A 16,718-nucleotide genomic window follows, 5' to 3' on the forward strand; every position below is an offset into this window, starting at 1 on the left:
ATATATTTAAACTAGAAAAAAAAAAATCATTTCGATCATTCTCACCTTGCAATTTCAGTATAACGAAACGAATTTCCATTAGAAAAATACACGGAAAAAAAAAAAAAAAAAAAGAAAATTAATTGGTCGGTTTTCATTTCGTTTGGAATCTCGATGGTGATTCTTGAATTTCGCGTACGCGTGCCAGTAATTTCGCGGTGGCGTGAGCGAGACGAATTCAGCCGATTCCCCGTACCTCGAGTTGCGATTGAAATTTGAAATTTTAATGCGGAAGTCGGGCCACTACGCTCGAACCGCCTGTTATCCGGCTGCTCGTAAACTAGTTACGTGGATCTAACACGCGAAATAATGCATCGCAATTGATCCGATAACAATGAATCGAAAGACATCGCGGCTAGATAATTTATTGTATCCTTTTTTCCACTAATTGGTTAATTTTTTTTTTTCTTCAAAGATGTGGTCCTATTTAATCATTTTTAGTGGATGTATATGTGTTAATGTATGGTTAATTATTTTTTCAATGGTCGTTAAACGTACAGTCAATATACAGAGCGATTCATAAATTCATTTTTACGGTATTGTTTCTAATATTTCAACAAAAAAAAATGATTGTTATATAGGAATGTTATCTAAATTTTTATATATATAATTTGTTTCGCTGCAAGCGTTGCTTGGTCTTAATTTTCGAGATATTATAGCAAAAATTGCTATTAGAATTTCATTAGTATATGTATATATGTATGTACGTAATTTATTTTTTATATTTGTTAATAAATATCAATTTAAATACTCATATATAAGTAAAGAAATAGCTAACTTGAAAATAAATATGATATAAATTTAATTTAAAAATATTTAAACTATTGAATCAATTTTGTCATTAATTTTGTTGTGAATTTTAATTTTAAAATTTTAAAATATTCCATATATATTAATATTCATAATGTAAACAAAAAATAAAATGTTTCTATAAAAGTCAAAATACATAAACTTGCTGAAAAATTGTGATTTCAAAGAAAATTTTCATATGAAAGTACTTTTCAAGATATCTTAAGAGTTTTCGAATGTCTTTTATCAACATTAGCGATTTACAAATTCTTTTTGATTTGGAAATTTGTCATACATCAAAATGAATAAAATATTGAATGAAGTAAATTATAATTTTTTCTTTTATTCAACTTTATATCGTGAGCAAATACAACAAATCATAGGAAATATTACATATAAAATATATTGTAAAAAATACGAATAGACAAAACTTGCAATATATTAAACAGATCATTTCCTCGTCTGCTATAAATCTAATTTGAATTTTTTACGAAATTCAAATTAAAATATCTTTTAATCAGTTCCTTATTGAAATTAAATTAATTACCAATTAATATATTACTCTCTTATATTAACTCTGTTTCAAAAGTTTCAGAATAATGTTATTTATCAGAAAGATTCAAACGCATGCAATCTGTTTTCATTGTATTCAGTTTTTTAATAACGATCCATTGCCATCGGTGCAATAGTGTACATATATTTTAATTATTTTTGTCAATCGAGGTTCGAGCGAGCCCTTTTCCATAACATTTTGCATCGTGATAATGCTTCAGTTTACACTTCAATACTTGTTCGCAACTTTTTGTTCGAAAATTCAATAAATCTCATTTCATAAATATTCATTCGATTATTGCGAACGTTGATTTGAATTTATGATAAAACAAAATTCGCCGACGGAGTTGTAAACGCCATCGTAAAAATTGAGTTTCAGGATGTTTTCAAACATTGGCTGAAGAAATGTAGTAGTATTCTGAATAATAACGAGAGATTAGATTAAACTAAATTAGATTTAAAGGAGATAAAATAGAAATTGTGTTTCGTTTGTTTCGAAACTTTTTGAATGAGATAGTAAGAATAAGAATAAAATTCATGAAAAAAACAAAGTATATATGGTTCATTTGTATCCATAATTTATTCATTTTAATATCATATAATTAATACACGATATAATATAATATAATATAAAAAGATTTTTTTATTTTTTACGTATACAAGTTTTAATGATCATTCCCTTTGAATGCTCAAAAGAACGTCACGTGATTTAGATTTCATTCTCATAGCGCCTCAATTTAGCCACCGTTTCCCAAGTGTATTGAACGATAATTTTAAATTCGGCAACTATCGACTCGTGTACTCGTAACCTGACTACGTTTTCTTCTAATTTCCCCTGACCCGTGAAATTGAAATTGAAATCTGAAATTTAAATGTGCCATCCCAATAAAACCAGAAGGCGATATTCGACGAGTGTCGAGAAAGGTTAAAGGAAATAAAAGGGAAACTGTCGGGATCGCTCCAATAAGCAACAGCAAGATAATTGCTCCGCTGACGGAGTAAAGACGTTCCGATTTCCCTTATTGAAATTCTTTCTTTCTTTCTTTTTTTTTCCCTTCTTCTTTTCTCTTTCTTCATTGTTCCTAGTGCCGTTAATAATGGAATTGTCACGTTGTGATTTCTTCAAGTAAGTCGTTTCGAATTATCTCTCGTAATTATTCGTAATACTTCACGAATGTTCGAAAAATTTCATCGTATTATTTATTGAAATTGATCTTTTGAAAATAGGCGTACATGCAGTATGTGTTAACTTCGTTTCTCAATTTTTTCATTATTTCGTTCGTTAATTTTACAACGTTCTATAATACATATATGCATATACCATACAAAATTATTTTCTAATTAAATATAACTGAACTGTATCAATAAGTGATCATTCTATATTCTTTTGTTTCATTTAAAAATTAATTTTGGAGAAAATTAAATTTGAAGATTCGTCTATTGTATGATTTTTTTTCAGTCGGTCGAAAATTTTTCTTTCATTTTTCTCATAAAGAAAGATAAGCCATAGAATTTTATTTTATATTTTTTGCTTATCTTCACATTCGGATAATTATTCCTATCCGGAAAGTCAATTTGAACTTTTAATTTTTAATTAAATTTAAGCTTTTTAGCATTTATTTAATTAATTTAGTTAATTAGTTTTTATTACTTGAAAATTTTACTCGAGAACCAAGTTTTGAATTAAAAAATATTTTATTTTATATTTTCAATTTATTTTTGCGTTACATCATCCTCTATAATTGCATATCGTTTAATTTAAATATATCATACGATATGAATGTATATAGAATTATATCTACCGCTCAAAAGGATTAAATTATTAGTTTACAAAATATTCAACGATTTTATTATCCATTGCAATCGATTTTTTGAAAATAAAAAAAAATGATTCCGTATCGCATTGCTTGAAGGATATAAAGTTTTCTTCAATTTACTTTTTTTTAACTTAGCTGACATATGTCTCTTTTCCATTATCTTAGATTTTTCTATTATCTCGGTAAATTGTTATTTGCAATATACTTTACAAATATACTTTATTGAATAAATGTTTAAAAACATCAACTTTAAATTTGATAATCTCTTGTATTATTTTTAAAACGTGTTTTAAAATTTTGTTTCGAATTTTTTTCTTATTTAAATAAGTTACAAAATATTAAGTTTATCTTAATTTATGTTCGAAATTTTCTTTTCCATGAAAAGACACGAATATGCAATTTAAAGTTTACAACAAGTTGATATATAACATTCTGTTTGATAATGAGAAGTAAAGCCGATAATGTTGATCGTTATTGAAGAATCCTTTTTTTTTTTTGCTTTTCCTTTAAGATTTTTCTTTAATTAAGAATAAGAAAAAGTACTTTTTGAATTAAGAAAATCCTCTTAGAATCTTATGCCCTCATCTTATTAAATAAGTTTTATTTTTGCACCGCATCTTAAATTTATGAAAAGCGACCTCTGAAACATAATTAACTTAATTGTATTCAATTTTTCCGAAACTTTATATAGTTTAAGAAGATTTAAGAAAAAAAGAAAGATCTATTATTGTAAAGATAATTAAAACTATAATGATAATTTTTTAATATAATCATTTAACCATTCATTCCTTCAAACGAATGAATTTCAATAAAAATGAAATATTTCTATATAGTAAATAAAATAAAATAGTTTAATAATAATTAATAATAATATAAAGTAATATATATTTTTAATACTTTCACTTAAATATATCTAATTGTTAATTCAAAACAATCGTTCCTTGTAACAATAGTTATTTATAATCAATTCTCGTTGAAATTTTGAAAATTAATAAATCTGTTTTCGTTAAAAGCGATAAAATTGTATCAAATTGAAATATTCTTATTGATATTATTCATACTATTTATGATAATATACATTTGTTTGTTGCAAAATTTTTATCACATATTTTATCATATATATTTAAATTCGTTTTAAAACATCTAAATTCGTTTTAAATCAAATATATTTAATTATAATTTAAATTTTTTATATTAATTTTATTAAAAAAAATTCATTTATCTCTACTAAAATTAATTTCCGAGTTAAACTTTCATTCATTGTTTCAGAATTATTTATTAATTTAAATTTTTATTTTTAATAATTTTATGTTTTATATATAATTTCATTAATATAATTAATTTCAAAACTATAATACAATTTTTTTAATAGATAAATAAAATTAAAATTTTAAATTTTAATTTATAATAATTAAACTTATTATTCATATTTTTTAATATATAATCATGAATATTAATATAAATTTTAAATATTTTATATCTATAAATTTTTTAATTTAAATTTTTAATTATTATAACAATTTAATTAATTAAGTTTTTTTTATTTATATAAAATTTAAAAAATTTTAAATTTGTATATCATATTTTTTATTATACTAATAAAATTGATGTTAAATAAGTTAATATGAACAATAGATAAATAAATAATAAATAAATTCTATGCATATCTATTATATTTTTTATTATATTTATATTGGCTCATCAAGGATCTTTTTTTCTTTGTTGCAGAGATTTCGAGGCTGGCATGAAGTGCATCCAGACGTACACGTTCGACTGCATGGAAGAGAAACAAAGGGAGCACTTCAACTCGTTATACGTGGGCACCAACAAGGTAGTCATGGAGCTATGTCAAGATGGCCCTTATCAAGACGGTAAGTTGTGTAACTACGTTATACTTGTCGTTATCCCATACCGATGCAATTATGGTTTCGTGTCTAGGCGATTTTGGAGAGCGAATCGGATGTGATTTTAAATGATGTTTGCAAATTATAATATTCTAATTTTTCTTTTAGTAAAAAATGTAATAATTGTGTCTTGTTTAATTCTTTATAACGAATCTATTTCAACCAAATAATGTGATTTGAATCAAAGTGAATTTTCATCTATAAAATATAAGACGGTATAAATCATATCTAATTTTAATCACGTTTCAATATATGTATATACGTTTATGTAATTTATATTCAAAAATTAGTTTTTCTTTTAAATTTTTATTTTAGCTTTTATTTATTATAACAATTATTTTCTTACATCTTTATAGTTTGGAAATTATTAATCTTTATTTAAATATCAAAGTTTTTTATATTTTGAATTTTCATTCGTTTAGATACGTTTTCAACTTGAAAACTTTGATAAACTTTGGTAACTTTTATATTTCAAGGAATTTATCTCTTCCCTTGAGATTCAAATTATCCAGGTTCGATTTTATTTAAAAAAACTGGAATTGTATTTAAACTAAATAGAAATTTATAATTAATATGTTGATTATTCAGATTAGTGAAAATATATGCATGAAATTTAAATTTAAATTTCAAGTTTTATACGTATTTCAAATATTTAAGTATTGAATATTTTTATCATCTTTGTATATAAAATGTTCCATTGGAAGAATCGCTTCGATGGATGAAAATAAAATTCATAATAAATAAATTAAAATATAAAAAAATTCATATAAATTCATATAAATTCATATATTTGACGAATTTTATTTATTAATACATTTTCTTGTGCATCTGGTAAGCAAGCTTGAAGAAGTTTCACCAATATTTCCATTCATTAATATTTTTATAAAAAAATTCCAAGTTGTCAATGGGCATTCTGTGAATGAATGAATATGATATGAATGAATATCTTATGCAGCAGAATTTTATTTATATTTGTCGGGGAACAAATATATTCGCATAATAAAAAATACCAAGTTGTTCATATAATAAAAAAGTTCACCTAATTTTTCCATCAATTATGATTTTTCGTCCAATTAATAGAAGTTCACGTTGACATAAAAAGATTTCACGAAACATTTTTTTAAAATACACATCAAATATTAAAAACATAATAATTTTCTTCGTCGAATGAATAAATTTTATATTTATTTTGTACTTTTAATGTATATTTCTAATTATCTGTAAAGATATTCATAAGTGGAATGATTCTCAGTTCAAATAACAGAAACTTCAATTATAATTCGAACAACTCTGTAAGATTCATATAAAAGAAGTTCTATTGAATTCCATTCTACAAATAATAAAATTAATTCAATTAGTTTTATCTTTTGACAAAATCATTCTATTAATTGTTCTATAATTTCTAAAATTATTCTATTATCTATATAAAATTCACTATATTGAAAATAAAGTAGATTAAACAGAGTATAGATTCATTTACAGAAATAATTTTTTGATGTGATAGAATGTTCAATATAAAATTTGTAATATATGATTATATAGTATATGAATACATATACTATGTATAATATATGATTATATATGAATACATAGTAAAGTTTCCAATTGTGCCAGAATTTTATGTTTATTTTGATTTCTATGTTTGATATTTGATATTTTTCTAAAAAATATTAGTGTTTTATTGTGTATATATATGTATATCTTGTTTCTTGTTTTATATTATGTTTTTTGTTTCCCAAACAACAATGCTGTACATGTGTAATCTTACAATATCGCACGCATAATTTTATTTTTTCTTTTTTATTTATCTAAATTCATTAAATAAATTTGATAAAATCTAATGAATTGTGTAAAAACTTTTAAAGTTTCTTTTAATAAAAAAATTTGATATAAAAAATTTTATCCTATCAAATGAAATTTGTGAAAATTCTATTTCTAAATTTCATTGACAGAACATTCTGTGATACAGAATGAAAAGGCAAGAAATTAGAAAAAAAGAAAAGATTGCCGTAATTTATGAAATTCATAAAACCAGTTCTTAATGCTTCAGTCCGCATATTACAAAAAGGATTAGAGAACTAAATTAATTAGGTTTTTAACTACATTTCTAGAAAGTAATTTTTCTCTTCTTTCAAAAGAGAGAATATATGTTTTATTTAAAAAAAAAAGAAAAGAAATGAAAATAGATATTCTTTAATTTATTATTCAAAATTATATATAATTATACATTTCTAATAAAATAGTTTCGATCAAATGATAATATGAAATTCGTTAAAAATATTGTTAATTTTTAAAAATTAATTTTATAAAAAGAATGCCATGTCATTGATTTCAATGTTTTTGAAGATGTAAAAATCAATATTTCGAATAATTTCTATACATGTACTACATATTAACTTAACTTTTTCCAAATATTTGCAAAAAAAAAAAGAAGATTATGTACATAGAACTTCATCTATATATATGCATTAATATATAATTCACTTATCAATTGTTTATAAACAAATAAACTGGTCGGCTATCAAAATGTATAATAAATAAGCTAATATCGTTAGATTAAATTTATCTTTAAAATTATTAAATTTATCTTTAAAGAGCTTGGAAAAATTTTTCAAAAATAAAATATAAAACAAAATATATGCCGATTACAATGCTTAAATAAAATTTTCGGTAATTATATAAAAAGAATATCACTTTATTCATTTCAATAACAATTTTTTTCTACATATAATCGTCACACATTAGATAATAGATAATCTATAGCTGAATATAAGAAGATTTGAATATACGATAGATTACATATAATTATTTCAAAATATATTTAAAACGAAACTTTTGTTGACGAATATTTCAAAACAATTAAAACTCGTGAGATTTTTTTAAATTAATCATGAAAATAATACATTATAGTATTATAGTATTAATAATTGGTAATTTTCCTATTTGACAGGAAAATTTTCGGAAAAAATTTTAATTATTGTGAATTCATAAAGAGAAATAAATTATTATTTAAAATATATTTTCTTTCGTAATATTTCTTATCACATTCAAATGTTTTCATATGTATTAAAGTTATTACAATTATATGTCCGTTTAAAATTATTTTCTCATTGTTTTTTCCTTCATAAAAAAAAATTTAAGTTATCTTTCTCTACATATTTATTTTATATGATACCGATTTTTCAACATGTTTTCAATATATTTACAGCACATCATTTTAAATTTCAAAAATTATTTTTAATGAATTTCTACATTGTTACATTTGATCGAAAACTTTTTTCTCTCGATACCATGTTAAATAAATCTACGACATTTACAACGCGTGAACAAAATTCGAAACGTAGATATATCCTTATCCAAACATCGAATCTTCTATTAATCCTATAATCGTAGATTTCGTGAAAGCGTATATGCGTGCAATTCGATTCCTGGAGCCGAAAGCAAAGGAAACGGATTCACCGGTCACTAGCGAACAATATACGAATTGAAACACGCTAAACATCGTTCCAGTCCCCAGGGCATAGAGAACATGTTATTGAGTTGAGTGGTCATTGAGCTGCGCTCGCTGTTCGATCTATACTGCTATCTCGAAATCGGTTACGCGATTAGCGCCTCGTTAAGAGCAATACCGGCTACGCGACTCGTAACGAGCCCGATTATCGATATTGAACGATCGAGTTGTGTCTCTGATCAACTTGTGCTTTGACGCAATTACAATGCCTGCGTATAGTTTTGGTACGCCTCGTGTCATTTTATAAAATTTATTTGGAAAACATCATTTCTTCAGTCAGTTATCATAATATTTATAAGCTGTTAATTTCTATATTTTATTGTCAGCTTTTAATGTGTTATCAAAGCCGATGAATTTAAATTATTATGCATTTTATGGAATTCTTTATTTTTTAAATGATAGTAAAATCTAATCTTGAACTATTCGAAGAGGTGATTATTTTGTAGTATTTTTTTGCTACGTTATAAGTACAAAATTTAAATATAAAATTCAGGTGTAAATTTGATATAAAGTTTACGTGGATTCATAGTTTAAATAGTTTAACAAATTCTGAATTCAGAACTCAAGAATATTAAAATTCAATACGATTAGTTAGAAAAATTCAAATAATTCTTTGTTTAAAATAGTTTTAATTCGACATTTCTGTACGTTATAAAAATAGTAATAGTTTGAAAAATTTTCTTGATTCAAAAAGAACTCGTGCTTTTGAAATTCTTCTCCATGTCCATTTTGTAGGTATGGTGCATAAGCAACTAATAATATTGCGGATCAGTCTTTTGATTATGCTCCAAACAGAATTGTTGAATAGAAACAGTTCAATTCTCTGGTAAATTTCCTCAGGAGACGTGACGTCATATTATCCCCACTGCTACTGCAACTAGGTAAAGGTAAATCACGTGATCAGGCTTTTGGCAAAATCAAACGTGTCACGCTTTGCTGTGCCTAATCTAACAATGGAAGTGAGGATAATGTGACGTCACGTATTCGTATCGTATAAAAATTCGAAGAATTGAACTATTTTCCGATAATCTTGCTTTCAAATTTAAGAAAAATTCCTCCATTTATTTTGAGAAAAAGTTGCAAGACAAGTGTTTGTTGTTCGAAAAAAAAAAATCTTATTTTTTGTAAATTTTCTAAAGTTTAGGATTATATTGCTTGCAGTTGAAATGGCGTGACTGAAGAATATTATCTCAAATCTCAGGATTACGTTTCTTCAGCCAAGCTAAAATTTTATTCAAAGAAATATCCAATTCAAGGATATCTCTAGGTATTTCTCTCAAAAACGATTTTATCTTATCCAACATTATTCTCTATCATTTTTGTTATTTACACATAATTCGTTTAACTATTATCATTTCTTTTGCTTTATAAAAAATTTAATTTCCGGATAAAAGACGAAGAAACGATACAGGATACTTTTGTGTTTATGTTTTCATTGTAATCATTCAATTGTAATCATTTATTTATAATATAAACAAATGTAATTATAAAATTAATAATAATACACGTATATGAAATAAATGATGTGATGTTTCTGTCTATTATCATTAATAATCTGAAAAATTAATTTTACATTCAAAACAAACCAAAAAAGCTAACCAGCCAATCGGTTAAAGTTGATACAACTATACGAGAAGAACACATGCATGTAATTTTCCCTATTTGTCTATAGGTAAATATTGATAATCGACAGAAACAGTGCCCTGTTCGATTTACAACTGCCGAGTTGCATGCAGTTCTGTTATTAATATTTATTCAAGTTTTTGTTCGATGTGCCACGGGAAAAGAACGAAAATACGTGCTATCATTTTAAAATTAACATCCATTAATATAGGATTGTTTGCCAAAACAATATTGAAGACTTGATATTATTACTATTATTTTGGTATTTAATAACAGTTTTATTGAAATTTATAATAATGTTGATTATCACTGATTGTGATTGAAATTCGTTGTTTCTTGATTATAATAAATTGAAACATTCTTAATACTTACCTAAGTAAAGATATTACTTAAGTAGATATTTAAGTTTGAATTTCAAATTTATCTTTCCATCAAAATATTTTCAAATTCAACTGGATCATCTTTATTTAGTTTTATATCTAATATTGGTTTAGATTCCAAGATTACAATTTCATAAAGAGATTAAAATAAAGAAATATTAAAATCAAAAATTGAATAATATTTTTTGACAAAAATTTGTGATAATTTTTTATGTTTATGCAAAAATTCAATATCGATAATTTCATTTATTTGGTTTTTTTTTCTGTTTACAGAATTTCTTCAACACGCGCCATGCATGCAAAAAGTACAATCTGAATACGAGCTTTGCTACAAGAAATACCAGAAAACCACTCAGGAAATCGAAAGGAGAAATCACACGAATGGATCTCTCAAATCTCTGTGCTGGTAAGTGAATATTATAGGTGATCTTTATTAATTTATAAACCAATTACATTTCCTTGTAAAGATGCATTAATAACACAAGATAACAAAGCATATATTTTTTCAGAATATGTAAATTATGTAAATGCAAATTATTTTTACATAATTTTCAAAATATTAATAACTGTTAAAAATTAATATCGCAATAATATTTGGCGATGTAAATCGGTTCATGAATTGTTGTCGTAACAATAATTCATCTGTTGTTCTTTTATTTTCTTTTTGACACAGAACGTCGTGACGTGAATATGAAAGCCATATGCAAAATACTGATTTATAAAATTTTTTTTTGTTTTTTTTTCTTTATAGTAATATTAGATTATTGCAAAATTTCTTTTCATTTTTTTTTAGAATACGGATCTATTTTTGAAAATATTTATTTCATTTTTTAAAAATAATAGTAAATTACATATTAATAATTTTATTATTTATAAAATTTTATATATTTTATATTATAAATTTTATATTTACTTTATATATAATGTGTTCATTTCTTTGGAATATTTACTATTCTCAGAAGCGATTTTAATTTTGATTTAATTAAAATACTAAAGATAATGTTATAATATTATAATAATGCTTAATGTAATAATAAAGAATAATTAAATCATTTGATGATATGAATTTGATAAATAATTATAAAAGAATAATTTAAACAATATTAATTTTCTAATATTTTTAATTGATTTATTTTGAAAAAGATTTTAAGATTGATAATTAATGAACGATATCATTCAAAATCAGAGTGTATATTTCTCAAGTTATAACCATACAATATGCATGCAAATAATGAAAAGAATTTTTGGGAGAATCTAATATATTACATTCATTTATTTATTTTTCTTATATCATTATTATTTTATATTTATTTTATCATTATTAATATGTATATATATATATATGCATTTTCATAATGAAAAATTGTTTTAAATAACAATGAATAAAATTTTTTTATAATATTTTCTTTTTCTAATTAAAAAAAATTTTATCTAGAGATGAAAGATAGTAGTTGAATAGAGAATTGGAAAGTTTAAATTGTTGAAATTTTTTTCCGTAACACTTGTGTACTTTTCTCATATTTTTTTTGAAGTTGAAAGATCAAGTTTTGAATAATAAATTGTGCGCACTATTCGCTTTTCCACTGGAATTTCTGTGACGCATAAAATTCATGCATTTTTATTTTTCCATTTTTATTGTATATATCGTATTATCATATGCATCCAACCAAGAAAATCGAACTTATAAATTTTTTTCGCTTTTATCATTAATACGTTGGCAATTTTTTTTTTTGAAATTTTGATTCGCCAATATTTTTATTCGTTTATTATTTTTTTTATATACAATTTTATATTATTTTTCATTAATGTTTTAACATAAAAATGCGATGTTTTTAATATCAGATTTAAACAATATACAAAATTAGTTATAAAGATAGTATTTTATAGTATTTTTAAAAACCTAAATATGAAAACTAAAAGAAAAATTAATAAATAAATTTTGAAACATGTTTTGTGTTATTAAAAAACTTTTTGAATGAACTTTTTAATATATATTTTTGTATTATAACATATGAATGTATATTTGAATCGCATGAATATCGTTAAATATATAATAACATAATTTTGCAAGTTAATCCTGGATTTTGTTAATGTTTATATCCACATTTTCATATGAAATTGAATGAATATAAATAACTAGGTCAATAAATAGATAAATAAGATAAAATAGGTCATTGCTATTATTATCATTATACAAATATACATTATACAAATCATTATACAAAAAGATCAAAACTGTATTATTATTATTTTTGCCATTATTATTTTTAAAAACTTTTAATTAATTTTAAATAGAAAAAAAAGAAAAAAATGAAAAAAATTTTTAAAATGCATTAAATGTTTAAAATTAATTGATTAATTTTTCCTTCCTAATTTATCAATTTTCGATTTTCAATTTAATATAATATAATTTTCATATCCAATTAAAAATTCATTAATTATTAATTAATTCATTAAATTTCAAAATGATTATATAATCTATCATTCAACGAAATGTCAAATTCTCTATATTACGTTATATTAAAACTATTAAAAATTTTAATATATTCAAAATATTAATATAACTTTCACGTATCTGATAACATCGATAATTTGTCAAATCTGATTAAAAATTTCATTGATTTAAAAATTATTCAGGAAAAAAAACACAGTCATAGTATTCTTTATCCTATATATTTTTGTTATTTTATTAATCAGAGAATGGTTTGTTTTTCAATTTATATTTCATATTATCTTTTTTTAAATAACGAACCGATTGAATATATCATAGTTATTATACATATAATGTACATGATATGATACTTACGTAAATATTTTCCTATATAAAAAATTTAATTAAATTCACTCTCTCTCTCTCTCTCTCTCTCTCTCTCTCTCTCTCTCTCTCTCTCTCTCTCTCTCTCTCTCTCCTCTCCTCTCCTCTCCTCTCCTCTCCTCTCCTCTCCTCTCCTCTCCTCTCTTGTTCACTTGCTTACTCTGAGATGCCTATTCTTCACGTTAACGCAAAGTATTTGATTAATTATTCTTATGTTCTTTGGAAACATTTTGTAAGAATTTTATAAAAAAATATTCAATAGAAATAACTATGAATTAAGAATATATAATTAAAAATTTTTAAGAATTTTCAAAGATTTCATTTAAGAAAAAAAAGAAAATGAGAAAATGTTACAAAGAATGTTTTGAAAAATTTTTTATAAAATTTGTTGTTTATAGATATTTTCCTCTGACACAGTTTCAACGACTTGCTTTTGAACAAATTATGAATTAAGCATAGAAGACATAGGACAGAGATGGGTTGAAAGCATTCCCTTTGAACGAGTTATAACATTAAGCACATTAAACGCAATAGGACGTGCATAAAAAGATTTAATGTAAAAAGAGCATGCACGTTGGAGGGTGCAATTCAATTTACGCGATAAGAGTGTTAAGAGAACGCCGTGTTCATACGGGATGTGTTTCAAATCCTTTTTTCCTCTTGTCCGCTCAGTCCTTAACATTCTCGCTCTACCCGCTTTTTATCCCCTCCATCATTCTCTTACTCTTTACGCTGACTATTTTTCGCATTTGTTTCTTTTTCTTCTATTTTTGTTCGTTTCTCCTGTTCTATCTGTTTCATCTTTTCTTCTCTGTTTCACTTCGTCCCCACTTCTCTTTTTTTTTTTCATCTTTTACATTCAATTTCCGTATTTTACTTTTCCTGTGGTTGGTTTTCCTCTTTTCGCATATATCGTTCTTTTTTATCTAATTTTTTCTAATTCACTGTTTTATATTCTTCTATTTCCTTTTTTCGAGTTTCGTTGTTTTCTTTTTTTTTTATTTATTTAAATTTTTTTATAAGATTAGAAAGCATTATTCACTCTGCTGGTAAATTGGAACTTTTTTAAAAAATTGATATAAGAGTGATTTTACAATAGAATATATTTGAAGTAGAAAGATAAAAATGAGCTTAGAGGTAAAGTAAGTTTCATATACATATATTTAATCTTTTACAAAACTTTGATTATTTTTGCGAAATCAATTATTTTCTAATTCTTTATATATCGTATTTTTTGTATTTTTTTAATTATAGGTAATTATTTTTAAAACAGTTTGATAGTATATTTATTTGTTATAATTAAGTGTTTTATGAAATATTTCGCTTATTTATGAATAGAAAAAATTTTTTAGGAGGAAATCCAATTTTTAGTTCATATTAATTGAAATAAGTTTTTTTCATTTTTTTAGAATCTATTTAAATATATCATTTTATATATTGCAAAGCAAAAATGATAATTTTTATATATAATTAATAAAAATTTCTTGTTAATATAATAATTAATAAAAATCAAGATTTTTTGCATAAAAATTTTTATATACTTTTTTTTATTTGAAAAAAATACTTTTTCAAATAATTAAGATAAAGTTTTTTAAATGTTTTTTTCTCTATTGTTTTATTTATTTTTATCTATAAAGAGAAATATATGAGAATTAAAACTAAATTTAAATCATTCAATGGGTTAATTTTCCAAAAAATAAATGATTTTTTTTCTATACGTTTTTTTTCATTTTATTCAACCTTTAAGTTCAATAATATATTTTGTAAGTATACATTGCTTATATCTATTTAACAACTTTTTCTTTTCAAGTTTTTTTATTTTTATATTTTATTTTTTCCTAATATCTTTTCCCTTATATTTATATTTCAAAATTTTATTGTGTTTTTATCATTATTATTATTTTATTTTATTTGTAATTATGAAATTTTTTTGAAAAAAAAAACAATGAGCGAATTAAGTCAACCAGTGTTTCACTTTTATATTTTAAATAATAGCTATAAATTTTATGGTTCTATTTCAAAAAGCTCCTTAATTTTTCATCTTCTCGTATAATATCCTTTCTTATATTTCATTCTATATCTCATTGTTAAATGGTATCATTCCCATCCCATTATTTTTCCACTTACAATTCTTATGCTTTGTTACGATATTAATTTATCATTCCTTATCACGCAATTTAAAGTTGTAAATTGATTTGCTTATAACTTTGATCATCTCATTTTCCATTTCATTTCTCTTTTCTTCCTTATCCATCTTTTGTTTCTCCCTCCTTTTCTTCGCTTGTCCTTAACCCCCCTTGTCCGTTTCTCTTTTTGTCTACCCTCTCCCTCTTTCGACTTCTTCCAGTGGGTGATGCACAATTTCAAAAGCTGCAACAGACCGTGACGGTGATAAGCTAATGACATTACATTCTATGTACAGGCATCAGCGTGAAAAGCTTCCTCTCTCGTGTTTACATGGCTTCGTCGAGAAAAAAAAAAAAAAAATAAAAGAACAAAAAAAAAGAATGCAAACGCGAAACTACGATGTGAATGAATGTATCGAACATTGCGCTTCACTCGATTCTTCTTCCTCTCTCTTCCCGAATTCCAATATTCTTCATCAAGGGTATCGACGAAGAATTATTTTAATCTCTATCCAATCTATAAATCGCTGAAATTCTTTGTTTTATTTATTTTTCTTACTTTTTCATTCGTCATATTTTTTTTATTGTTATTAAGTTGAACAAAGTTAAGTTGAATAATAAAATTCCATTTGCAATGTTGGACTAGAAGATTTTTAAATTTTCGTTATTAAAGCGGAATAAAAAGAGATGAGATTTTTAATATTTTGCATTTTTGCTGGATTCGTAAACGAGCTTCATTCAGTTGAAACTTTAATCTCGTCGAACTGGAAATGTACAGATGCGCAAGTCTCTTTTTTTTTCTTTTAATTTTTTTTTTTAATATAAATATGAATCAGAATAAAAATGACTTAAAATAACTTCCTGTAATTATAATTTCTATATTTTAATATCTAATCGTTAAAATACATGAATAATATAAAGTTTGTCACGACTTATGATTTGAACGAGTTTAAATATTTTTTTGTAGAAAATTAATAAAGAGAAATAATCTTTAAATCTAAAATTAGTATAAAAATTTCAATAAAAATAATTTGAATGAAAATTATTTCAATTAAATTGTTATTATTTTTACTTAAATTATGAAAAAAATTAAATTTATTCTCGAATATAAGATATGAAGTTGAACCTAAAAAAAATTGTGTTAATATAAATAACATTAAAA

General features: G+C 23.5%; 1 protein-coding gene across 2 annotated transcripts in view; it reads left to right on the forward strand.

Annotated features, from left to right (window-relative positions):
- Positions 1–16,718, forward strand: part of LOC107998470 (uncharacterized) — a 110,690-nt gene that overhangs the window by 52,136 nt on the left and 41,836 nt on the right. For both annotated transcript variants that reach the window (XM_062077700.1, XM_017057772.3), the window contains exons 3-4: positions 4,926–5,068; positions 10,889–11,021. In XM_062077700.1, coding sequence (XP_061933684.1) covers positions 4,926–5,068; positions 10,889–11,021 — 276 coding nt within the window. The remainder of the gene's footprint in view (positions 1–4,925; positions 5,069–10,888; positions 11,022–16,718) is intronic.

This window comes from Apis cerana, linkage group LG7, assembly GCF_029169275.1.
Source record: "Apis cerana isolate GH-2021 linkage group LG7, AcerK_1.0, whole genome shotgun sequence".
Classification (NCBI taxonomy): Eukaryota; Metazoa; Arthropoda; class Insecta; order Hymenoptera; family Apidae; genus Apis; species Apis cerana.